At 45.0% G+C, this 24,566-nt stretch overlaps 8 protein-coding genes across 8 annotated transcripts; 3 read left to right on the top strand and 5 right to left on the bottom strand.

Annotated features, from left to right (window-relative positions):
• Positions 1 to 104: 104 nt before the first annotated feature.
• Positions 105 to 677, top strand: EDB93DRAFT_1251667 (uncharacterized protein; the record flags this gene model as incomplete). Its single annotated transcript, XM_041453184.1, has 5 exons — positions 105 to 287; positions 349 to 370; positions 432 to 490; positions 550 to 594; positions 651 to 677. 5 exons carry the CDS (start codon positions 105 to 107, stop codon positions 675 to 677), a joined length of 336 nt encoding a protein of 111 aa, XP_041306478.1.
• A 3,824-nt stretch (positions 678 to 4,501) lies between these two features.
• EDB93DRAFT_1251668 (uncharacterized protein) lies at positions 4,502 to 6,302 on the bottom strand (the record flags this gene model as incomplete). The annotated part of the gene is made up of 7 exons (XM_041453185.1): positions 4,502 to 4,686; positions 4,740 to 5,279; positions 5,330 to 5,404; positions 5,468 to 5,534; positions 5,586 to 5,654; positions 5,725 to 5,927; positions 5,978 to 6,302. The coding sequence occupies 7 exons, from the start codon at positions 6,300 to 6,302 to the stop codon at positions 4,502 to 4,504; spliced, it is 1,464 nt and encodes a 487-aa protein (XP_041306479.1).
• An 80-nt stretch (positions 6,303 to 6,382) lies between these two features.
• On the bottom strand, positions 6,383 to 8,451 carry EDB93DRAFT_1251669 (uncharacterized protein; the record flags this gene model as incomplete). The annotated part of the gene is made up of 3 exons (XM_041453186.1): positions 6,383 to 7,009; positions 7,059 to 7,583; positions 8,299 to 8,451. 3 exons carry the CDS (start codon positions 8,449 to 8,451, stop codon positions 6,383 to 6,385), a joined length of 1,305 nt encoding a protein of 434 aa, XP_041306480.1.
• A 1,140-nt stretch (positions 8,452 to 9,591) lies between these two features.
• On the bottom strand, positions 9,592 to 10,148 carry EDB93DRAFT_1087608 (uncharacterized protein; the record flags this gene model as incomplete). The annotated part of the gene is made up of 2 exons (XM_041446056.1): positions 9,592 to 9,997; positions 10,048 to 10,148. Coding segments are annotated over 2 exons (507 nt in total), but the record flags the coding sequence as incomplete, so codon positions are not given.
• A 2,131-nt stretch (positions 10,149 to 12,279) lies between these two features.
• EDB93DRAFT_1104986 (uncharacterized protein) lies at positions 12,280 to 13,326 on the bottom strand (the record flags this gene model as incomplete). The annotated part of the gene is made up of 7 exons (XM_041447465.1): positions 12,280 to 12,294; positions 12,325 to 12,452; positions 12,513 to 12,524; positions 12,574 to 12,761; positions 12,813 to 13,020; positions 13,071 to 13,259; positions 13,290 to 13,326. 7 exons carry the CDS (start codon positions 13,324 to 13,326, stop codon positions 12,280 to 12,282), a joined length of 777 nt encoding a protein of 258 aa, XP_041306482.1.
• Positions 13,327 to 17,235: 3,909 nt separating this feature from the next.
• EDB93DRAFT_1087674 (uncharacterized protein) lies at positions 17,236 to 17,909 on the top strand (the record flags this gene model as incomplete). Its single annotated transcript, XM_041446066.1, has 2 exons — positions 17,236 to 17,505; positions 17,580 to 17,909. Coding segments are annotated over 2 exons (600 nt in total), but the record flags the coding sequence as incomplete, so codon positions are not given.
• A 1,060-nt stretch (positions 17,910 to 18,969) lies between these two features.
• EDB93DRAFT_1087628 (uncharacterized protein) lies at positions 18,970 to 19,965 on the bottom strand (the record flags this gene model as incomplete). Its single annotated transcript, XM_041446057.1, has 4 exons — positions 18,970 to 19,199; positions 19,255 to 19,291; positions 19,532 to 19,801; positions 19,852 to 19,965. 4 exons carry the CDS (start codon positions 19,963 to 19,965, stop codon positions 18,970 to 18,972), a joined length of 651 nt encoding a protein of 216 aa, XP_041306484.1.
• A 1,871-nt stretch (positions 19,966 to 21,836) lies between these two features.
• Positions 21,837 to 22,851, top strand: EDB93DRAFT_1251673 (uncharacterized protein; the record flags this gene model as incomplete). The annotated part of the gene is made up of 6 exons (XM_041453187.1): positions 21,837 to 21,867; positions 21,920 to 22,032; positions 22,081 to 22,293; positions 22,354 to 22,392; positions 22,453 to 22,507; positions 22,553 to 22,851. The coding sequence occupies 6 exons, from the start codon at positions 21,837 to 21,839 to the stop codon at positions 22,849 to 22,851; spliced, it is 750 nt and encodes a 249-aa protein (XP_041306485.1).
• Between the last annotated feature and the right edge of the window lie 1,715 nt (positions 22,852 to 24,566).

Here is a 24,566-nt window from a genome sequence, read left to right on the forward strand (position 1 = left end):
GCGTTTGTACGCGTTACTAAACGGCCAAGACCACAGGCTAGTGTCGTTTTATACCAGAACCCCATTCCTTTTACCACTGCCTTCAACCGATTGTGTGTACAGATATGTCTGAAGAAACTGAGGATGTCAAACCGAAACTGAGCTTGGTCATTAACTATGAGGGTACCCGTCAGTCTTCTTTACATGTTATTCCGACGCGTTCGACGGGTATTGACAACCCGTGGCCAGAAATCACTGTGAAGGTGAAGCACAACATGTCGTTTAAGAAGATATTTGATGCAGCAGAGGTGAGCACATGATCGTTGCATCAAATCTTGCTCTTTCATCAATTCGCATGACGTGCACCAGAAACGGTTCCAAAAAGAATCAGGTGAGCAGCGGGCTGCTTCCCGAAAGTTGAAGAAGTTTTGTACTCACGGTCAACCCTTCAGGGACGTTTAAGTTCATCTACGATGGCAAAAGATTGCGGCCTGAAAACACACCTATGGATGTGAGTGCTCTACTGATGCTCAGAGAATGATTGGCGCTCGCACGCTGACGCATCATCAGATGGAAATGGAAGATGGTGATATCATTGACGCTCACCTAGAGCAGGTATGTCATATATCTCTAATGTACTCTCTGTGTTCTAATACCACAGTGTTCTCTAGCTGGGTGGTGGCACGATCGTATATTAGCTGTGTGCAATCGGATAATATTTCTCTACTGTATCACATCTCATCATCCACCGTTCAATCCGTTCCAATTTCCTTGTCACCAAAACGATGAGGCCTCAACTCGAAGGCTACCGCTCCTCACTTGAGGAGATCTCTCCTCCACCACATGCAGGGGTAAACATCCTTGCTACTCAAATGCCTGACCGCTCCATTCTTTAATTTTTGCCAGGCTCCTCGACGACAAGCTTAAGGCATCGTATGTGAGCCATTGAAAGCGGCATCTTGCTAAGGTTGAGTGCATTGGCAAGTCGTCAGCATCTCCCTAGTGGACACGTTGATTTATTCAGACGGTGATAATTCTTAGTGCAATCATTCCGATCTAAACTCCGAGTCAACCCACGAAGAATGGAGATACCGTCTTTGGTAGTGCCACTCAGCGTTGTGAATGTGCTGATTACGGACACCGACGCTACGGGAAAGACACTCGGCTCTACGATCCAGTGTTTTCTAGTAGCAGGTTGGGACTACAGAATGATCAAGCATTCAATTGTGTTTGGAGCAATTTTGTCTTCATACCAAGCTCATCGTATAATTTCGTCACAAGCCCCGTAGCCTTTCCTGAGGCGAGGAACTCCCGTCTAATATTCCGACTCTAACTAATAACACGAATACATGAGAGACAGCACAATAAGGATTGGTATCGGATGCTAAAGTTTCAAGTACCCATGAGTTTGATCAGCGATTCAACCACAAATGGCCGCTACGTAGGCGACAAAAATTGCGCATGGCAAGTGGCACGTTGCAAGTATTCGTTTGGTAAATTTGAGGGATTTACAAGCGCATGACGAATCCAATGTCAGAAACCCTGAGCGTGTTTCATTTGCCTAGACATTTGCAACATTTGAAGTCTCATGATGAGGCACTTCTATATGTAGACCTGAGTTCAGTAGCGTAGTCAGCCAATTTAACATCGTTCATCGTTCACCAGGACTCGGAGTGCCACATTCAAATTGATAGTACTATGTCGCGATACATAAGTCATGCGCTGCTGTCACATTGCAACAAACAACGGGCTCCACAGCGTTCTCACCTTTTTGCCAATCAAGCACATTAACACTCGGACTCCAAAGGCAGCATGGAAAGACAGGCTCACTCAGGTTTAACAATTGGCGTTCCTTCCACCACTAACACAACAGTTTTTGCAGCCACATGTTGTGTATGATTGAATCGTGCCGTCGGCCCCGCAGTAATACACGTAATCATTGCCTTTGTTAAAATCTTTCAGGCCCGTCCCGCACTGTTCTGCATCTGTGGGTAACCATAAGTATGCAGTCTAAGGTCTGCACGTAATAGGCTGCAAGAGTGCTCACTTTCATGTGCGGTGTCGCAGGATAGGCCTATGGGTGTTACAAAGACATCTTCAGATGCAATAGCTATTCCAGCCATTGCTACGGCAGAGATGATAATAGTGGCGAGTGAAGTGAATTTCATGGTGGAGTATTGATGAAATTTTCTGGGCCGAAACGAGTGGCTTTTATACACAATTGGTGTATGGTGCAACCGAACACTTTTATCGACGTACGATCAGGGACAAAGAGGATGCCAGCTCGTGCTCCGTGGGCCGTGGCATCATTTCTGTGCAGTCACCAGTGAAACGCAAATTGGTGGTTTCCCGTACCCTTGGTAGCGCTTGGAAAAGGTACCATCAGGAAAAATACTCTTGACTACAGGGTACTGTATAGTCGCTGTAGTACCTGTAGTGCAATGTGTCAAGTCCCTTCTACACGCAGCTACTACGTAGGCACATGACTCACTATATAGTGCTATGGGAACCACTTGTAGCTCGTCGTAGCAAGCTAGGGCTGTTCACCGTACGCCGTACGACGGGACTTTACGGGGCCGTAATACGGTCGCCGTACCCGTACCGTTGGTTGTTTCAACCTTGAGTTGACGGGACGGGGTACGGGTATAAAGGCCCCGTATTTTGCCGTATTTGTACGGTCGTATACGGGTATTACGGTGTAACTTATACAGTAATGCACCGTCACTTGCGTCGGTAAAACTTTGAGAATGTCTCACAACACAACAACACATTTAAACAAAAATCGTGAGTGACAATTAGTTTCTAATACATGAACTATTGTGTATGATAGAATATTGAGAGCATCAGAACATGTGTTGTAAAGTGGTGAATGAATCAAGAATGAGGCCTTTATCAACCCTCCACTGTCACTTGCGTCGGTCCCAAAAATGGTATTACTCAACCATAAGAACTAATTGTACATGATTAATTATTGCTGATAAGCAATAAGCCGATCAAACCTCTGAGCTCCCACCATCAGAATCATCGCCGTCAATGTCCTCGTCTTCGTTCACACCACGTTCGTTGCACCTATTACTCCCACCTTTCCAATTTAGTAAAGCGGTACATAAGACGTCTGCTCACCCTTATATTAAGTCAAAAAGCCTTATTTGTGAGGACCAGCGGTCCAGACCAGCAAATCAAGGTCACTTAGAACATTTAATATTGTTAGCCTTAGGTAGCACGCGGGAAAGCTGACACAAGCACTATATTCGGTAATAGCGCGCCACCACTGTTGCCGCCAATGCTCCGCTCATCGTTGTGCACAACGAGCTCAACAACGAGCTCAGTTCTGCTCCATTTTGGGCGCGTTTTTTTATATGACAATTTTATTTTCAATATAATGCATTTAAACAGTATATAGGACCTATACAACGGGCGAATAAATTGTAATGCAGTGTATTAGACATTATCCATGTCCTCCCACTCGTTCTCCTCATCCGAATCTACCACCGCAGTGCTCTTTACCCCTCTTTTCAACTTATGAGACTTCCTCGATGCTGCATAGAGTGCCGCTTTTTCAGTGGGCTTCCTCTTCCGCTTCAACGGCACTCTATTTGTGGCACATTGTGCAATTGGCGGCTGATGTTACAAGAACATCTAGATGCTTGGGCCCCTACTATTTTTCTCCTAATCCTCCTCGTATCAGCCCTCACGTCATACCCTTACCCCGACCTCACCCTTGTCATCCTCGTCATCCTCGCATTCCCCTTCGCCCTCTACCTGTCGCTTCAGCAAAGCCAGTACATCTGGCCTGATCCTTTCGCTGACGAAGCATACCCATGCTCCGTTCCACCACCTGACTGATCCTGTGGACAGTCTAATTGCCATTACCGTCCGGACGGTAACCTATGATATGATGCACGACGCATCCCCTTTGCCCTGTTTCCTTTCTTGATCTCTGACTCGGTGCGCAGTCGCACATGCAACTTATACTTAGATCCGCAGCTGCACGATCGTGCCCCTGCATGTTTCACTTCTTATTTTCGACCTTTGACTCACTTTCTTATCTAGCACGTTCTACCTCGACCGAACGTGCCTTCCTGTTATAGTCATACCCTTTACCAATTGCCTCTCCCGGTAGTACGAGTTATCACCCACTAATACGTCTCCTGTCCTCTATATAAACTCGCTACCATGTACCATATTCCCTAACTTGAATCTACTTGGTTCTTGACCTCCTACTCTTAACTGAGTGATCCTTTCTGCTTCGCCAGCAGTCTATATTCTATCTTCTTATCTGCTCATCGCGGATAAGCCTATAGTCTCGACCTTTACTCATCGACTTCGTCGACGAGCAAAGCCCCTGTTAACTAGTCGGACTTCTGTCCTTCTAAATTAATGACGATCCTTACGATTAACCTTCGGGTATCGTAAGCCTAGGCCGATATAGCTTATCGTCTCGCACCCGCGTGACATAAGCTACCCGATTTGGACATAGGCGTTAAATCGTACTTGCCTGAAGACCCGCCAAGTACGACCCCTAACCTTGGGCTAGCCCAAGGACGTCCACAGACCATTGACGACACAAGCTCTGTTTGAGTGTCGCCAACAGATACCATCCAAGTCGTAACAGCTGAGTGTTGGGTAGACGCGGTTCCATATGTAACCTGCTAGGTGTTGTGGCGAGTGGAGGAGATGGCGTGGAGATGTTCGGAATGGGAGGGGCTGAAAAATAGTGGAAAGTCAGTAGTAATAATGTACACAGTTAAAATAACTACCTAGAAGGGCAGGATCAATAAGATCTTCAGTGATCTCGCTAGTACGAGGGGCTGGACCTAAGTCATTGTTGCGAGTGGGTGTTGTAGGAGAAGATGGTGTGGGGAGGGGAAGATGATCTGTCTGGTCAGCAGGACCTAAGTCATTGTTGCGAGGGGGTGTTGTAGGAGACGATGGCGTGGGGAGGGGAAGATGATCTGTCTGGTCAGCAGAACCACCAATGTCGTTGCCCTCATATGTGTCGTCATCATCGATGGGGCTCTCCTCCGGTTCTTGATCTACCTTGTTTGGGGTCAAAACCTCACCCGCCTCGATGCGTTTCATATGCTCATCAGCTTCCTGTCTTGTAATTCGAATAAACTTGCACTTCTTATCGGAAACTGCCTGTGCAAGAGCCTCTAGTGGGCCAACTCCGCCTTTCAGATTGCTGGGGTTACCCCATTCGTTGTGGCACCACCCGATCAGCTTGACTAGATGCTCCTGAACCATGTGTTCATAGCGGACAAACTCTAGTGTGGTGTTTGCATTCTCGGTAACCTCGACTATTTAAATAGATTAGCGGACTATAGACAAGGACTACCAAATTTTATACCTAGACTTTCATTTAGACCACTTCGTATGCCTTGCTTGGCAGCCAACTTGCGGTCTGAATAATTCATAGACAGAACTAGAGAGGGAGAGAGAAATTGGCATTAATAACAAGAAAGTATCCAGAAAACTGAAATTTTACCATTTCGTGGCACAAGTCCAGCAAGCACAGTGGACTCCATCTTAATGCCAAGTTTCATTGGATCCTCCTACAGAAGTGTACGAACAAAGTGAGATACTACGTTGCTTGTAAGGTGTACTTTTGGTAGCATGTTGAGGTTAGATGAACTTCGCACAGTGACAATTAATGTTTCTGTGCCCACACGTTCCTTCAGTGCTTCAGCTTGTGCCGAGACAAGTCAGATTTTGAACTGTGAGCTAAGAACATTTAGGACTGACCTCGCTGACCATGGCTGCAAAGCTAGTATTTACCTCCGCGAGACGAGTACGAGATGTTATGTTCACTGGCTTGCTCAGTCCTGACGTTTTGATTTTTTCGAATTCCTCCACCAGTTCGGCGTGCTGCTCGAGTGTAAGTTGGTGATATTCACTTGTCTCCTTAGCGATGGCACGAAGGTTGGCTCGTTGGCCTATGTCTTTGTCTATTGGCAATGAATCAGTTGAGTCTATTCTGTAGCATCAGAGAACGTACCAGCGTTGAATTTTTTGCTTTTGAAATGGAGAAAGGCGGACCATGCACTTGTCTTGTTGCGCCGCTTTCTCCGTAAGGCCAAGCCAATGTAAAGCTTTTCCAGGTAACATTGACAGCTTCTTCCAAAACGACGAGCCAAATCTGTGGCCTGTTCATCAATATATGTAAGTATGTCGTCCACTGCAGCATCCTCATCTGCCTGTTTTTCATGCTGTCGGGCCGTCAAAGCTTGTCTTGTTTCTTGAGACAATTTTGGACCCTTCCTGCATGCATGGTTGCGGCCTATGATGTGCCGCTTGCTGCTCAGTAATACTGCTCGAACCATAGTGGAAGAGGAGGGGAATCTCAGAAATTCATTCATGTTAGCGAAGTATTACATTGCTGAAAAAAAACAAAGCAAAGCGATCAGTTCCTGACAGTGCCACCCAACACATTCCAGTCCTCCCACATTGCAGCCGATATTTGAAGAGCTTCAGGCTTAGAGCTAATATTGCCCCTCTTGGCTAGCTCGGAAGCCCACCTATCAGGAACACATGGATTGAAAACCTCACGGCAGGTATTATGAAGGGTGTCACTGTAACCCAATTCCTCCAGTGTGGCGTGAGTGTTTGGACTGAATGGCAGAAGAAGTTCCTTTGGAATTGAATACATAGGCCCCGACTGTGATGATGAAGAGACAAGTGGCACTGAACAGTTTGTCGAACAAGTTGGTGAGCTTGCTGATGAAGCACTCAAAGGCGTGTGTGACGGCAGTGGTGGAGCACCTGAAGACATGTGTAACAGCAGTGGTGAAATGCCTGAAGACACATGTGACTGCGGCGGCTTCGATGGTGTCCGAGCCACATGAACTGTCCTGGATGTCGAACGAGCTGGAGTAACAGTGGACATTGAACGAGCCGGAGTAACAGTAGGAGTAGGAGGTTCAGAAGGGGAATCAGGGTCAACCCTCACACACATAGCCTCATAAGCCAATGGAGGAATCGGATAGGGATGCGAACTGTCCCCGAGCGTGAGGCGTTGGAGCCGGTCATCCTAAAAACCGACATTAATCACACATAAACTTTAAAATGATTGCACTTACAAGATCAAGATCAAGAGCGTGATCTCTTGATGGAGTGTGCTTAGATGATGTTATCTGCTGATTTGTCCACCGAATTGTTGGAGTTGCAGAAGAGGTAGAGGTAGACAAGAAAGGTAGCATTGAGTCAGTTGTTCGTTGAGTGGAAATGACACGCTCCAGGCAACCAAAAGGCCTTCCTAGAATATTGAAATCAGAGGAGCCAGTACCGCTGGAAGGTAATGGAACAAGGGGAAGGGAATCATAGTCTGGGATGTCTGATGAGCTGCATCTCAGCTCCTGCTTCCATCCATGAGCGAGACAAGCATCCCAGAAGGATTGTGCCACTGGTAGAGCACACCCCTCAACAAACATCTGTGTGATTTCTGCAATCGGCTGATGACATTGTAAGGGATCGGCGAGCAGCCTCGGATTGAGATAAAGTGACACAGAAAGATCTTGAGGTTGCAGATCTGTTAATGGTGCTGTTGCACCTGGGTGGTGTAGGCAGAGAGTAACACCACCAGACAGGCGGTCAAGAACGGTGCACTGAAACAAAATCATTGAATGATGAACAGGTAAATGAAGACACAACATACCAGGTCGTATATTAATTTTCGCACTCGAAACAGATGATTAGCTCTCTCTTGTGAGGCTGCTTGTTTATTGTCATTTGTCATGCCCTCGAATGTGTTGCTCAGGAAGTGTTTTGCTGTTAAAGGATGGAAACCTCGGTCTGATCAAAGATGATCATTGTTGCTGTGAGCTCCATGCGCTGACATGGCAATTATAGCTGAGAGCCAGTGATCTGACATGTCTGTAATGTTAGCAAGTTCTATAGGACGAGAGAGTGTTTCAAGTAGAGTACTTATGCCATCCATAGTGGGTGGCTGATTGAAGGCACTTGTCGACCAGTTCATGGCAGGATGTAAAACAACGCAGTGGCTGAACGTTAACTCTGAGCATGCAGTACATCTACATACAGCAATTTCCATGAGTATTCAAACTTCAAAGTAATTTTACCCACCACTCATCAGAATCAGTACTCTGAGTCTCAGTTCCCGTCTCTCGCCTTGCACGTTGTGTCAGAAGTCTGGCCATATATGTTACACACACATTTGATCTACCTTGTTGTATCGGAAACATGTCTCTGAGTCGTATACACCATTCTCATTAACACCATTTAATTCACCATGATAAAAGTGCATCTTGTATACACAACATTCTACCTCGACATGCAATGTAATTGTAAGCTAAGCTATACCTCATCTGTGTCTACCAGTCCATCATGAAGCTGCTCAAAAAAGTCTTCCATCAAAGTCTGCTGCTTGCTGTCAGGATCATCATATGCATCATCATCTACATTTTGCTCATTGATATCAGCCTCGGGTTGGTCTTGTAGCGGAGTGCTGTCCATGCGACCAACTCATGTTCCTGTAGCTCTGCTGCCCGAATATCCTGGAAGTGCCTCTATCTGCGCAATGCGGGACAAGTGAAAATAATTCACAGAGCAGATATGATCCCAGCGGCACTGAACTTCCCCTGCAAGAGGGGGATCAGATAAACGAAGTTGCGCAATTACCACTGGGAAATTAAGGGTATCGTCTTGAATCTTCGTGCGAAGTTGTATGATCTCAACATTGCAGTGCACAATCTCCTCCTTGCATCGTTGCAGGTCAAAGTATTTTGCAGAGGCTTGGCGATTACGAGGAATCACCCAATGTTTATCTTGCAGCTGATTATCCATATCTCGAAGGAGATCGAATTTGGCAAGCTGTGAGAATTCAACTACCTGTTCCCAAGTGATTGGTGGCAGGGGGGACTCGAGTTGAGCGGTGTACTTGTTGTAGCGGTTCAGTGCATTCCGGATTGCAGTCGCGCGAGTCTTCAGAGCTTTTGCAATCTGTGTTCGTAGTTTATAACCTGAAAAACATATGTTAGAGTGTGATCCAGTAATATTGAGAGCTTACCCAAACCGCTCATTTGAAGCTTCGTAAGTTCAAGCAACCGCATTACTACGAGACGCTCCATGTCATCAAGGGCTTTATGGTACTGCACGTTAGCAATACGTGATCACGTTCAGGGTGAGTCGTCATCCATCTCTCCTCGATCCCCATGCGAATTTTGAAATCATCAACTACTTGACCTTTTAGCTCCATCTTGTTCTGGGCTGTGGTGCGGCAGCAGCGGATGTTGGCAATATCCTTGTTTGTGAATCCATCTGGTATGACATGCAGGTCGAGTTGATTAAATTCGTGTTGAGCAGTCTCCCACTGAGACCTAAACAAACATCAGTTATTAAGTTTACATTAAAATTTAATCTTACCACACCACATCAAACTCGTTCAGTGCCTTCACGTACTCAACCTCCACACTGTCTCCAAGTCGCCGTCGACCAGCCTTCTGAAGATAGTCTCGTTCATCATTCAAATCGGACTCGAAATCTTCAGGTGCGAGATCAAATAGGCGGAGGAACTCATCATGCGCTTGGATACATTCTAATGCCTGCACATAGTTGCGAAAAATGAAAGTGCCTAATAATTATCATCAGTATGTATCAGGCAACAGGATCAGTGGCAATGAACGTACCGAGAGCAGCATACTTGTCTTGATCAGCAAAACAAAAATGCTCATCAAGGGCTTGATGCCTGTGAAACTCTGTTGAGTTTCGAATTCCAGGTGCCAGGGTGTTCGACTCTGAGAATGTTTGTTCACAAGTCTCGAAGTTCTCTTTGCCAGCGCCAAGCATGAACTTAGAGTGATGTTGGACTTGACAGAGACGGTTATGGGCATGTCCATGGAATCCAGGCACAACACCCTCAATACCAAGGTCTTGTACAGCAGGTCCTAAGGATGAGCGTTGAAGGATGGAATGGAATGCGCATTTGATATCATAGCCGTAAAGGAACTGCTCGGCAAAAACATCCATCAATCTGTTGATTGTCGCCAGCGGATATTTCATCCTGAGAAACTGTCAGTAGATTGGTATTGTTAAATCTAGACTCAAACTTACAGCTTGCCACTGCGGACCATGTTGCATATGGACAAAAGGAATCCACGACGGCACACTGCAACAAAAATACCAGGCTTCCAGGAAGCAGAGAACATGTGCTTGCGGGCCTCGGGTGTGGCATTACGCCATCGATCAACACAAACGTCGACTGGTTCATTCGAATCCTGGTCTTCATTCTCGCAATATATCCAGGGATCATCGGGATCCACAATATCAGCAGGGGCTGAGGTGTTTGTATGGTGAGAGCGTCGAGCGTTCTTGACTTCATCCTTGAATAGATCAACGTATTCCTCATCAATCCATATGTCTGATCGTCTGTTGCGAGGGTCTTGGCACTCTCTTCCTCCATGTAATGCAGGGTCTACAAACTTCGCCAAGTCATTACCGTTGTCTTAATAACCGAGGGTCTTATATAAAGTCGTGTAAATGTAATGACACCACAATTACACTTTGGATAAGACTGCTTGCCAGTCCTCGATTAACACGGTCTACAACTTTTCCTATTTCGTGGTAGATAACGTGTGAGTTCTTGGGAGGCTCGCTAAACTAATCTTTTTATAAAGATCAACCTAGCTGGAGCTTTACTTTTCTTAATTGAAACTCAAATCTCTTGTCTAGGAATAAGCTTCTAGACACGTAATTCGGTTTCTGGAATGTATTTGCCTAGGAAATCTCCTTCTAGGCTCTGGACTTGGATACTGGAACTAGTGAGACGTGGTCTCAAATATACGAAATATGACCAAGATCGCTTGGTCTATGGACACCTGACTGTGAGACAATGGTCTCAAATATACAATATATGTTCAAGATCACTTGAACAAAGGGGACTATAACTTGACCAAGATCACTTGGTCTATGGGACAACTAGTGAGACGTGGTCTCAACAATATGATAGATGACTAAGATCACTTAGTCAAAGGGCACAGAGCAATGAGACAAAGGGGCCTCAAAGACAATATATGTGACCAAGAATGCTTGGTCTATAGCACTAAATAAGTTTCTAAGGTAAGAAACTTATAATCTCAAGGGAATTCTTTTCCCTGCACTTGTCTCACTTCAAAGGGACTAACTTTGCAAGTGAAATATCTGATAGGCAGATAGCTACAAATGGGAGATCATATTTTTTTGGGGGAGAATGGGCTCTCCTTATATACATTTTGTGTGGGAAAGTAACCTAGGTTCACAAACAATAAAAAATAAGGAGGACCAATCAAAATATTGGGTCAAACCCAATAAAAGAATAAAATACAAGTGAAAGATGGAGCTATGACATCATTGTGGAGCAGAACATTCTGGAATGTGGAGTAATGATATCAAGAGTGACATCATTGTGGAGCAAAAGATTCCAGAACCTTCCATGAGTGAGTCAGAGTGAGTCATTGTGGAGCAGAATATTCTAGAAGGAAATGACATCATGAATGATGTCATTGTAGAGTAGAATAATCTAGAGCTTGATGACATAATATCTTTCAACAGAATACCTGCAGGAGTATCTGTGGAGTCTTATGACATCATAATGACATCATAGCCTATGGATACAATTTTATGAAGTGTCAGGTGAGTCAAAGCATCCTAATGAAAAAGTAAAGTAAAGAAACACTAGAGAAAAGTAGGTAGCAAAAATAAGACAGTTGGCAGGAATTGAAACACAGTCAAAATAATACAGTTGGCAGGAATTGAAACACGGTCTTTTTGGATAGGTTTTTTATAGGCTTTGTACTTTTCTCTATGGTTTTCTCTAGCCAAAGTGAATAAGCCAAAGGCAAGGCTATACCTTAACCTTCATTTCCCTTCTCACATCAACTAGGTCTAAATGTGATTCCCATCTCACATTAGACTTTTTCCGTCAAAACGTATTCAGATCATGAAACTTGGGGAAAACTGGAAATATGAACCATGGTTTGAAACCAAGGTATGGGTTGACTAGTCTGAGGACTAAGCTAACAGACTTTGTCTTTTGAGGGTCACCTAGTATTCATGTCCATGCATGATTCCCACATCATGCAGGACACCGTCCAGTGCAATCTCAAAGAGAAACCTCAGCTTGGGTTTATCCTGGACTTTGTAGTGGCAACAGGGACACGAATTGCGTGCACACCAGTTAGGACCAGTGTGTCCAAGGGCTTGTGAGACACGAAGAGGCACCTGCCGCAGAAGTTCCAGATATACGTCATAGGCAATGCAAAATTGTTCAGCTAAATACCAACCATAACAAACCTAGAATCAGAAGACTCATTCCATCAGTTTCTAATGTACTAAATGAATGTATGTACTCACACTGTGCAAGTGACATAACTTCTTCGCCTCTGCATGAATACTGAGCCTCGGGTATACACGATGTGTTTGACGATAAGCCTCAAGTGTTTGTATGGTGATGGCCACAGTTGGCTGCAATGGCAATGAGCCTATACACCCGCGTGTCATGAGAGACACATTAATGTGTGGCAAGCATTGACTAAAGACACCTTGCTGTCGTTCTAAGAAAATGTGAGATAGATACACACAGCAAAGATAACAGTCACTCACTGAAGATGTCAATAACACATATTGAAAAGGTGTCTTCAGAAGCTGGGATACTTGTGTCGAGGGATGCTAACAAAGGATTTTGGTGACGAAACTGGAGATATGCATCGACAAGGGCTTTGTACTGGTCTGCCCATGCATATACAAGTCTGGCTGTATGGTCATGACGGTTGCGATCATTGATACGAATTCTAGATAGTCCCATCAGAGAAAGGTAGTAGAAAAAATAGCTAATTACACACCGCTGGCATGATAAGGCATGGCCCAGTTCCTCATAAAGCTCCATCTCCCTGCCATCATGACTAACTGCAAAACCTTCCTCGCCAATGGGGGGGATGATACTTGGAAGATCCATCTCATTGTTGATTCCATCGTAGTCGAAGTCAGATGAGGGTGCAGTGACACTATGTTCGGCCTGAAGAAACTGTTCTCTCTGGTGCAGATTCATGCCTGTAGATAGTAGTAGCTGGTAGCAATAGAAATCAAAAGAGAAAACTTACTTCGAAGCTGGGCTGCTCGTTCAGCAGATGCCACCACCACTCGTTTGACACAGTCCTGGTTGCGGACCACCCTATTCCTCCTCCCTCCGACAGATATTCGCGATGCTTGTGAGGTACCAGGTGTGCTGAAGTTGCCTTTTGTCATCAGAAACACAGGATGGACGATGGTGGTGGTTGAAGGCAAGGTACCTTGATGGTGGTGACATGTGACTGACACACGGGTAAAGCATGTTGGGAAGCCAATGATACGCCACATTGCTTGTACATCGAGCTGTTGATGCCATCATAGTAAGAATAAGCGGTATGCTGGAGAGAAAATGGCCAAAAAGTAGGAACATTGAGCTCATTGTTGAGCTCATTGTGGCTGATGATGAGTGCAAGGTTGAAGGCAACAGTGGTGGCGCGCTATTATCGAATATAGTGCTTGTGTCAGCTTTCCCGCGTGCTACCTAAGGCTAACAATATTAAATGTTCTAAGTGACCTTGATTTGCTGGTCTGGACCGCTGGTCCTCACAAATAAGGCTTTTTGACTTAATATAAGGGTGAGCAGACGTCTTATGTACCACTTTACTAAATTGGAAAGGTGGGAGTAATAGGTGGTTCGTTGTCTTCTTCAACATCATCAAGAGTTAGTTTAGGTATTGGCAACTCTAATTATACCAGCCATTTTGTAGGAAAGATTTTTGTTAGTACACGACACACCAGATCATAATGTGCCCACCCTGATTTAGCTAATATCTGTCATGCATAACGTACTTAGATATGATAACTCATTGATTGTGAAGTTTCATGTAACCCTTCACCGGCATTGAACTGGCACATCAGGAATGCTATGATCCTTACAAACAACACATGTCAGATATCAGTAAAGGTAATCTTCATTGATATATGAAGTTTGAGTGCACCACAAAAATCATTCAAAGGTGCTATGTACAGAAAAGTGAAATTTCAGCTATAAATTGCAACATCGTGACCTTTCCTCCTGGCAGATTTGAGATATTATACTAATCATACATAGCTCTACATGCCATGAAAATACATCAGCAAGAATTGTGTCTAAATAATGTGATTTGACAATGTTGTTGTGCATTGATGCAAGTGATGGTGGAAATGCAAGTGGCAGTGGATTACTGTACATGCAGTAGCCGCATGTCTTATTTCGCAACAAGTCATTCTGGACCTGATCCTCACACTATGGAGATCCTCAAAGTACTGCCAGTGGTATGTTTTCTACTATAATCTCTAATCAACCCCACTCTAACATGTTCTATGTCATGTCCAGATCATATATTCTTTGATTACTTTGCCCCGATCCAGGAGGAACCATGATACTGGTCAAGATATCTCCTGGTGCTGTTCCTTTCCTCCCATTGCTTGCTTTCCCCCCTCCCAGTTCCCGTATTTTTACTCGATGTCATCTGATGCTCCAGATACATGTGTACTTGCTGAGGATCAAGCTTTTCAGGTGGTTCTTGGCTGTGGAAAACGTCCCAGAAATCCTGAGTGCATGAACACCCTAATTCAGGCTGAATGTGAAGGTGATGATCAGCCTCTGCATCACCATTGCTGACCCCATCATTCACCCAAGAAGAGCACTGGCATTATCAACAACAACAACTTCTTTTCATCTCTCCCAGTTGACCCTAGGGAACTGCATGGGTAAACGTGTGGGTGTGCACAGTCGGACCCATACCCATACCTGTGGTGCAGGTACAGGTTTGCTTGTGGGTATCAGGCAAACGGACCTGGGGTATCACCCGCGGGTCACTACGAAGAGCATTGTAATGAATTGTAACAACAAATGTAATACTAATCTACTTGGACTCTGTCCCAACCCTCATTCATTGCTTCCTCTTCACCAACAACATCTGGGAGCTTAGATGCATGAATGATATCCTCAGATTTGACCAGGCCTAACTCGTTCCATAAGCCGACACAAAGCAGCGCACATGTTTACTGCGCCAATAAACGATTTCTGACATGTGACAGGACAAGATGCCCATGACTGAAGAGATGTTCAATGTCTACAGAAGTAGGCAACTGCGTGGGTATGGGTAACCCGTACGGGTCACGGATAGGGGTACACCTGGGGTATGGGTGGGGGTTGCCTTTTACGGCACCCATACCTATACCTGTACCTGCACACGGGTTAGACCATCGAAACACAATATATTGCTACCTAATCAAGATATAGTACCTACGTCAAACCAAACCAAACTTTAAAGAAGCCACAACTGTTAAAAAAATCTTTTGGTCCTGTCATCCTAAGCATACCTGTCCTAGACTGCTACCTTACATCCAGCCATGCAACCAAACATATTTACTGCAGCTGCAAAACAAGTCACAAAACTCATGGACAAGGCTAAAGCGGCACTTGAAGAGAGACTTGAAGCTTCCGGACCGTCAAAGAAGCGCATGATTGATGCAAATGGCACAAGTGCGGTCTCCAACAAGTCGAAGAAGGCAAAACAAAATCCTCCCACAGATATATCCAAAGATAGACCGGTAGCCGAGGCCTCTCCACCTCCATCTGATGTGAGAATGGCAGCAGAGCCTCATAAGATTCGCCGTGTCATTGTTCGCACCGAGGAAGAGGAAGAAGCATTGTATAACAATGCCATTGTCATTGATGACATGAGCGAGAAAAGTGGAGACGAGGCTGGTAGCGAGGCTTCAGGTCCAGAAAGTGCCGAGGACGAGCGAAGTATGTTCCTGCTATACAAACATAGCACCACTAATTAGCAACAGCGAGGCTCAAAAAAGAATGGGTATCACCTGTTTATGCATTCTTTGACCCAACTCCCCGCATCACTGAAGTTGGTGGTTGACATGCACATGAATTCAAGTGCCGTGCGAAAGGATGCAAGGTGATGATCTGACGATTCCTGGACAAAAAGGATGCGCGATTGATGGGGAACATGCGCAAACATGTAAAATCTTGCTGGGGGGAAGATGCACTCAATGCTGCAGACGATGCCAAAGATGCAGATGAAGTGTGAGCAAAAATTGTTGGAAGTATCCTAAAAAATGGGTCAATCGCAGCATCTTTCGAATGGAAAGGAAAGGGGAAATTGACTTACTCGCACCGTCAGCACACACGTGGAGAAACAAGGTGAGGTCTTGATGTTGTTGCTGATGGCACCTAAGCCTAAATTGTCTTCTTCCAGGGCAGAGATGGTGTGTTGGGTTTCGGAGAGCCTGCGTCCATTCGAGATAGTCAAGGATTGGGGATTTCAATCATTGATGAAGACCGGAAGGCCAGAGTATTACATACCTTTGCCATCCACAATTTCGCATGATGTTCGACTTGTGTTCGCTCGGACTCATCAACGAGTTGCTAAAATGTTACAAGTTAGTTCAAATCATGCACTTTGAAATATTCAAATGAAAAACCTCACCAGGAATATGATGGCAAGATAAATTTTACAACAGATGCTTGGAGTTCACCAAACCATCGAGCATTCATGGCGTTCTCGGTGCACCTCGAGCACAAGGGCATACCACTAAGCCTACCATTAGATATAATTGAAGTAGCTAAGGTGAGAAACTTACCTTGTTAGAGCCACAGCAGCTAATGCTATGTTAGTCCCACACAGGTGAAGAGCTGGCGAGTGTGTTTGCAAAGATGCTTGAGGAATTTGGCATTTCAGACAAGGTAAATTTTAAAAGAGACGAGACAACTTACAAATTGATATTGTGCGGCCCAGATTTTGAGTGTAACATGCGATAACACTTCCAATAATAATGTCATGGTTGAGAACCTTGCAGCTGAGGTACCAGCGTTTGGGGGGGCCACAAGCCATACACGGTGTTTTCTCCATACAGTAAACCTCGTAGCAAAATCGCTCATTCACGAGTTTGATGTAACGAAGAAAGAGGCCGACAAAGCCTTGGACGAGCCTGAGAATAGTGGTGATAGAGCAGAGCAGCTGGAGGTATTGAGCGAGGGGATTGATGCAGAGGAAGCAGTGATGATAGCTGAATATGGTGTTGGGGATAACAATGGTAGGGATAACAATGACGGTTGGGTTGACGAAGTCGGAGAGCTCAATCCTGATGAATGACTCGTGCTGGAAAAGAGTATTCTTCCTGTGAAGTTAGCCCTTGTGAAGGTAAGAACAAAAAGACACCAACACACACCTTCAAATCTAATCTCTCTTCTAGCTCCGTAAACTGGCCTACAAAGTTATACATTCGACGACTATAGTCCTCCCAGCATGGCGTAAGATTCTTGAAGACTTGCAGGCACCTGTTACTCTCATGCCACGTGATGTTTCGACCCGCTGGAACTCCACATTCGATATGTTGGAATATGCGATTGAGCATTGGGAGGCCATTGATACCGTGACTCAACGTCGAGATCTCGGTCTGCGGAAGTTTGAGCTGAATGATGAGGAGTGGGCAATTGCCAAACAACTGAGGAGTGTTCTCAAGGTAAGCACCAGAAAGATCCGCACAACACATGGACTAACAATTGTTTGGTCTATGTGTCTATGTAGATTCTAAAGGATGCAACACTATTTTTCTCCCGCTCGACACCTAATCTAGCCACCGTGATTCCAGCCATGGATCTCATTGATGAAAAGCTCACTACATACTCTTGCAACAGACAGTATCATCCTTCAATCCACTCAGCTGTTCAGCTGGCAAAGGTAACACTTAACTGGTACTATCAACTTACAGATCAATCTGAAGTCTATCGCATTGCCATGGGTTCGTTCTTTTTTGTCTCTGTTCTGATGGCTCACATTCACACATATTATAGTACTACACCTGCATCACAAGCTCGTATATTTCAGGAATGCTCGATGGGAGGACGATTGGATCACGACAGCTGAAAAGCTTGTCCGTGACCAATTTACTCTTTATTCAGCCTTAGATGCCGACCTTCAAGACAATGACTTGGACATGGAGACTTTACCTACCGAGACGTTGCATAAGGTACGTCTTTTTTTCTAACTGTAACTACTGACTACTGATTCTATTCTAGATGAATAACATGTTTGATGACATGCCTGCCCTCGCTCTGCCAAAATCAACTGATCTCCGTGATGAGCTCGAGCACTATCTCACCTCCGACATCGAAAATGTGCCTGATGCACTCGCATGGTGGCATGAACGTCGTACCACCTACCCTCATCTATCGCGGATGGCGCTGTACTACCTTACTATTCCTGGTGAGTTTTTTATAATTGAACTTGCATATACTACAGCTAATAATATCAACAGCCACATCAGTCGACGTTGAATGACTATTCAGCCGAGGACGGCTCTTACTCTCACACGTGCGCTCATGCTTATCTGCACAATCAATGCACGCACTGCTGTGCCTCAGTTTTTGGAGCAAACTCAACCTGGTCAAGACTGATGACATTGTCGGTGTCAGTTCTTTGCCTGATGTCGAAGGTGATGAACAGGAGCTCGATGACGGGTGGGATCAAATTATTGTTGAGTAGTTTACTACACCATGTCGTAGTTTTTCCCCATAGTATTTGTTACCCGCGGGTACACCCTTGATGGGTTGTACCCTGGGTCCTTCTTTCACTACCCACTGTGCAACCTGTACCCTTGCTGCAGGTGTGGGTTTTTCTCGGGGTGCAGGTGCGGGTTGACCTGCTGACACCCGTGGGTTCACCCATGCAGATCCCTATACAGAAGTAGCTATAGGCAATGCAAGCTTACAAGGCATTAAACATAATAATGCCACATACCAGGGATAGTTAGATAATCAATGGCCATGCGTGACAGGTTGGGGAATGATTTGCGACATTCTTGCCACCAAGTGATAGGGTTGGTGACATGTTCCACGTCCATACTAAGGTAACAGTCAAGTTTGGAGCCCGAGTTAGTAGGTTTGGGGACTGCAAGTGTGGGGAGGTTGTCAAAAATGTTGTCGCTCTAAGATTGAGTCAGTACAAACACTAAGTAAAAAGCAAAAAAGCAAAATACCATCAATATATTACCATTTGACTCCAAGACATCCGCCTCATGCCCCAAATCAGAGTCAGCATCAAGGGACAGGTATGAACATTCAAATTCCTCATGCACAAGTTGCTCTGCAGTTTGGATCCAGTTGTCTTCCCAGTCTGCTGCCTTGAAATATAATAGCTTATGTTGGGGATGTAACACTTAATATTAACTGTCAGTAGAAACTAGAAAAAACCTAGATTGAATAGAACTTACCCATGGAGATCTGATATGTGTGAGACCTGTCTGTGAGCTGATAATATCGGTTGAGTGTCTTTTTTGCGAGCCAAACTGCCGAACGAATTGAAGGCAGATATTTCTTGTTGCATGAATATGATGTGAGCATCTTGTTGACGTGATCCATTGCTGGTATCACCGTCGCAAGGTTAGGTGTTGCACACGAGAAGTAAAGTGTGGCGTCCTTTAGAATCTAACAAGAGCAAACAATATAACATAAGCATATGTGCCAAAGCGTCAAACAAAGAGTGCAAACCTTTAGTATATCACACAATTGCTGTAGTATTTCCCACTCATTATCCTCCAACTCATACTTCCGTAAACCGAGGTCTCGCCATTGTGTAACGGTATCTACGGCCTCACAATGTTCAAGTGTGTAATCGAACATATCAAACGTCGAATTCCACCATGTGGCCACATCATGTGGCATGAGGGTTTGGGGTTTTGACAAGTCCTTGAGGATGGCATGCCATGCAAGAAGGATGATAGTTGTCAAATGTATGGTCTTGTATGCAAGCTTGCGCACCTGGAGCAATTGTGTTCAATAGTGAGTTCTCTTTTGTTGCACGCACTTACTTTGACAAGTGCTAATTTGACTGGTCTTATCTCTTTGTTTAGTGCGGCCCGCTCTTTCTTGTCCAACAACTCGACCTCGTCAACAAAGCCGTCATCATTATCTACCTCGTACATTGTCCCTGTGTCCTCTTCCATATCTGCACTGAGTTCTTCCAGCTCTATGTCAGTACTGTCAGTACTATGTGCCAATGCTTGGTCGGCCTCTCCTTTCTTCACATCGAATTCCCGGATCAACGATTTGGCCACCAGGTTCACAGTGTGTGGGAAACACCTAGTGTGAGTGGTTGGTCCGCCAAATTCCAGTACCTTACCGCTCAGTTCATGAATCATGGCATCATTGTTGGACACATTATTGCAAGTGATGCTCAGGATCTGTGCAATGTGGTTTTAGTTGCATGTAAGTTTGTTCAATTTTTTTTTTGGATCAATACCTTTTCTGATATACCAAATTCTTCTAGCACTTTTGCAAACACCTCTGTGAGCTCCTCGCCAGTATGCGACTATGAAGCTCTCAGCTCGTATATATCTATATAGGTGAGTTTTTTTTACCTTCCCCACTTCAACAATGTCTATGGGATGCTTAGTGGTTCCCCCTCGTGCTCGAAGTGCACTGAAAATGTGACCAACGCATAATGGTTGGGTGATGACCAACCATCAGTAGTAAAGTTTATTTTACTGTCATATTCCTGGTGTGTTTTGAATATTCGTTTTTATTATTAATGATAAATACTTACCTGTAACATTGTAGCAACACACTGTTGAGTTCACACAAATACTTGTCGCATGTCACGCGAAACAGTGGAGGCAGAAGGTATGTAATATTCCGGTCTCCCTGTCTTCATCAGTGACTGAAATGCATGGTCCTTGACAATATCGAATGGACGCAGGCTCTCAGACACCCAGCTCACTATTTCGGCCCTGAAGGCAGATGTTTCAGTCCAAGACTCAGATAAGACTTTGTTCATACTGTGTTTCTGCACATGTATGTTGACAGTGCAAGTATGTAACTTTCCCTTTACCCTTATGCTTGAATGACGCAGTGATTGATCCATTTCGCAGGAAACTACCAACTATATTTTCGTGCACCTTGTTGGCATCCTTGGCCTCATCCGCAGCTTTCAACACTTCATCGCCCCAGCACGAACACACATGCTTCTGCATGTTACCAGTGGAGTGTGCATCACCTTTGTCAAGGTATCATCGCACTTTGGTCTTGCAATTCCTGGCTTGGCACTTGAAGTTATGGGCACAGCGTCCATCAAGTTCGGTAATCTGTGGTGTCGGATTGAAGAATGCGTAGACTGGTGAGTTCCAGTTCTTCATTAAGCATGCTGTTTGGTACTCAATTAATGTAATGTTCACATCAAGGCTTCTGCACATACCAAGCTCATCTTCCGCAGTCTCATCGGCTTCCACCTCAGCCTGTAATACAGTGCTACCGGTCTCAGTTTTGTCTTCATTTATTGCATTCTCTTCCTCCTCAGTGCACACCAGGGAACACCAACTTGAGACTGAGTCTGGACATGGAGACATGGACACTGTCTGTGAAGCTGTGGCAGAGCTATTTTTTTCGACCAGCTCATCTTTGTCTGCAGACCCTACACTGCCGGTGGGAGTATTACCAGCCTGCAGGTTATTTTTTGCCTTCTTAAGGTGTGTGTTCACGCTATCTCCACCACCATCATTTTTCCACTTCTTTGATGACATTTTTAAACTCTTTTCTTCTAGAGCGGCTCTCGCCTTTCTGGTCATTTTGATGGCACATTTCGCTGTGGCTGCAAAGCTGAGCTGCATAATGGGCAGCACTAGTGGGTGACAAAGGTTCATGGGTGGTGTGGTATGATTTTATATTTGTCTTTAGACAGTTGGCAGCTGTATAGTTTCATATTTACATAGTTGAATTTTACTAGCACCTGTTTGGCATCTGTTCGGCGCCCATTGTGACTGATACCCGCAGTGCAGGTACAGGTAGGGGTAGGCGTATCATGACCTCAGACCCATACCTGTACCCCAGCGGTACACGTACCTGTGACCCGTGTGGGTTACCCGTACCTGCACAGTTCCCTAGTTGACCCTTCAGATGCCGATGACGGTGATTTCACAGGGGATGACTCTGACTCTAGCTCGGAGTCAGAGTCATTAGGCTCTAACAGTGATGTTCAGGAGATAACAAATGCGGAGGTAAGTTATTTCTCGTGTTTCTCTTCACTAGTCTTACTAATTATGTAGCTTGCTGCAATGCTGCCTATGAAAACTGTACCACAACGAGGGGGAAACGACACACACCAACTCCGACAGAAAACGAAGCGCAAGGCCAACCGACCTTTGCCTGCCACCAGCAACTCCCAGGCGTCCAAGCATGCTCGCGTGGAGGAAGTAGATGATGAGGACAGTGGTAGCTTACAGCCATCAACAAGCTCAGCTCTTCCCCAACTATCGAAGGTGAGTTCTTTCCTGTTGTCTATAGCTATTCTAACTCGGGTCACTCCAAATCATTAGCAGGCCAGCAAGCACAATCCAATCTATTATTTCTATGAGCTTGTGGAGATGAATTCCAATGGACAAGCAGGCGACGTTGGCGACAAACACTACAAATGCTAGTTGGGCAACCGCAAGGTCCTTACCATCACGCGTGCGATGAAAAGCAGTTTGAATGGTATGTTACATTTTGACAGCATGTCTTGTTTCTCACTAGTTTCAGGTTTGATCGGTAATCTGAAGACTCATTTTCCACCAATGTATCGACTATATCTGCTTTTGAAGTCCTGTGGGACCCCACCTACTGATGATGAACTCTGGATAGCACAGGGAGAGAAGGTTCTCGATCCTGCCGCAGCTGTGCAATATCTGGTCCAGCTCGAGCAAGCATCAGTAAACATTATCGATGCATTCAACAAGCAGGTCATCAAAGCTTTTGGTGACTGGAACCAAGCAAGGTTTGAAGAGCTGCTCGCACAGTGGCTTGTAGCGTGTGACCAGCCATTTGAGGAGGTAGAATGACCAGAGTTCAAAGCACTCCTTGACTATGCACATGGAGGCTCCCCACTTCACATCCCTGGAAGACTTGCCATCAAGCACTGTGTTATGAAGATGGGAGAAGATACTATTCAAGGTGTTAAGGACATGATTGAGGTAAGTTGAGTTGAGTCAAGCCAACAAACAACGACTAATTGTCTATATGACAAAATCTTGAGTCTAAAGTCAGCCTCTCTCTCGACACATGGACTTCAAGTAATCAATTCACTTTCCTGGCCATTGTCATGCATTATATCATGAACGACTGGAAACTTGAAGAACTTTTAATCAATTTCCGTGAGAAGTTGCCCTCATGCTTATCTTGGACGTCAAGACTCGTTGGTCGTCCATGCATCAAATGCTACGTCAGGCACTTGATTTTCATCAAGCTATTGATGACTTTGCTGCGAAGACTCGTGACCTCAGGCCATACAAACTCTCTGATGCCGATTGGGTAGGGATTGAGCTGGTCACAAAATGGTTGAAGGCCTTTCGCTCTGCTACCACACAAATGTCCATGACAAAGTGTCCCATGCTATCTACCGCACACACAATATTCTGTGGACTCCAGGGGTCGATTCAAGATGACTTGGCAGAACTTCCAGATTCAGCTCCAGTGAAGCTGCGGTCTGCGCTAACAAGTGCTCATTGTAAGCTCAGTGATTATTACTTCAAGATTGACGAGTTGCCTTTCTATGTCTGGGCTTCAAGTATGTTACCTTTTATTGTGAGTTTGTTTGGCTAGCTAATCAACTATTTCATTAAAGTTCTTGACCCCCGCATCTCGTACAATGGGCTCCACAGTGACTGCGGAGATGATATCACTGCACAAATGCATATCGAGATGCAGAAGAGCAATCTGCATGCTCTTTATGAGAAGGAGTATGCTATAAGGGTGGCGCAATCAATCCCTTTGTCATCTCCCACTGAAGCTGGCCCAGAGAACACTGGGCACCAGTCTCCGACGAAGGTCAACTTCACAGCAAGGTACAAGAAGCGATCAAATGTGATGATAGATGAATTCGAGCACTACTTGAAGCTCCTGCAGGAGGATTTCAATACTTGTGACCCCATTCAGTGGTGGGCAGGTCATCGTGCACAATTTCCCAACCTTTCTCATCTCGTGCGTGATGTTCTTGCAATCCCTGGTGAGTGTATAGCCTATCTAAAACATTTGTAGTATTGAATTATTGTCTTCGCACTATTTGCAGGGTCTGCTGTTGCCGTTGAATAATTTTTTTCTGGGGGTTGGGACACAGTCTCTATGCAGCATGCAAGCCTCAAGCCCGAGACAATCAGGACACTAATGTTGGTGAAGGCAAAGCTTTATTTGGCTCGTGCTGCAGTCCAAGACCTCGTTTAATGTACTGCATATGGCCATAAAGCACACCGTACTGTACTGTCAGCATATTTTTTTTTCATCCTGTAATAGACAGTTATGTTTTAGCTTCATATGGCGGCACACCATATACGGTATGGTGAACAGCCCTATAGCAAGCTACAGGTTGCAATAACTGACACTAGTAAGACCTTGTAGTCATTTTGCTTTTGACCGTAGCTTGTCATAGCAAGCTACAGGCTGCAATAACCAACACTAGTAGGACCTTGTAGTCATTTCGCTTTTGACCGTAGCTCGCTGTAGCTATCTACAGGCTGCAATAACTAATGCTCATAGGACCTTTGTTTTGCTTTTTTGAGCT

Source organism: Suillus bovinus (assembly GCF_016758785.1).
Source record: "Suillus bovinus strain UH-Sbo-P2 chromosome Unknown EDB93scaffold_38, whole genome shotgun sequence".
NCBI classification, from domain to species: domain Eukaryota; kingdom Fungi; phylum Basidiomycota; class Agaricomycetes; order Boletales; family Suillaceae; genus Suillus; species Suillus bovinus.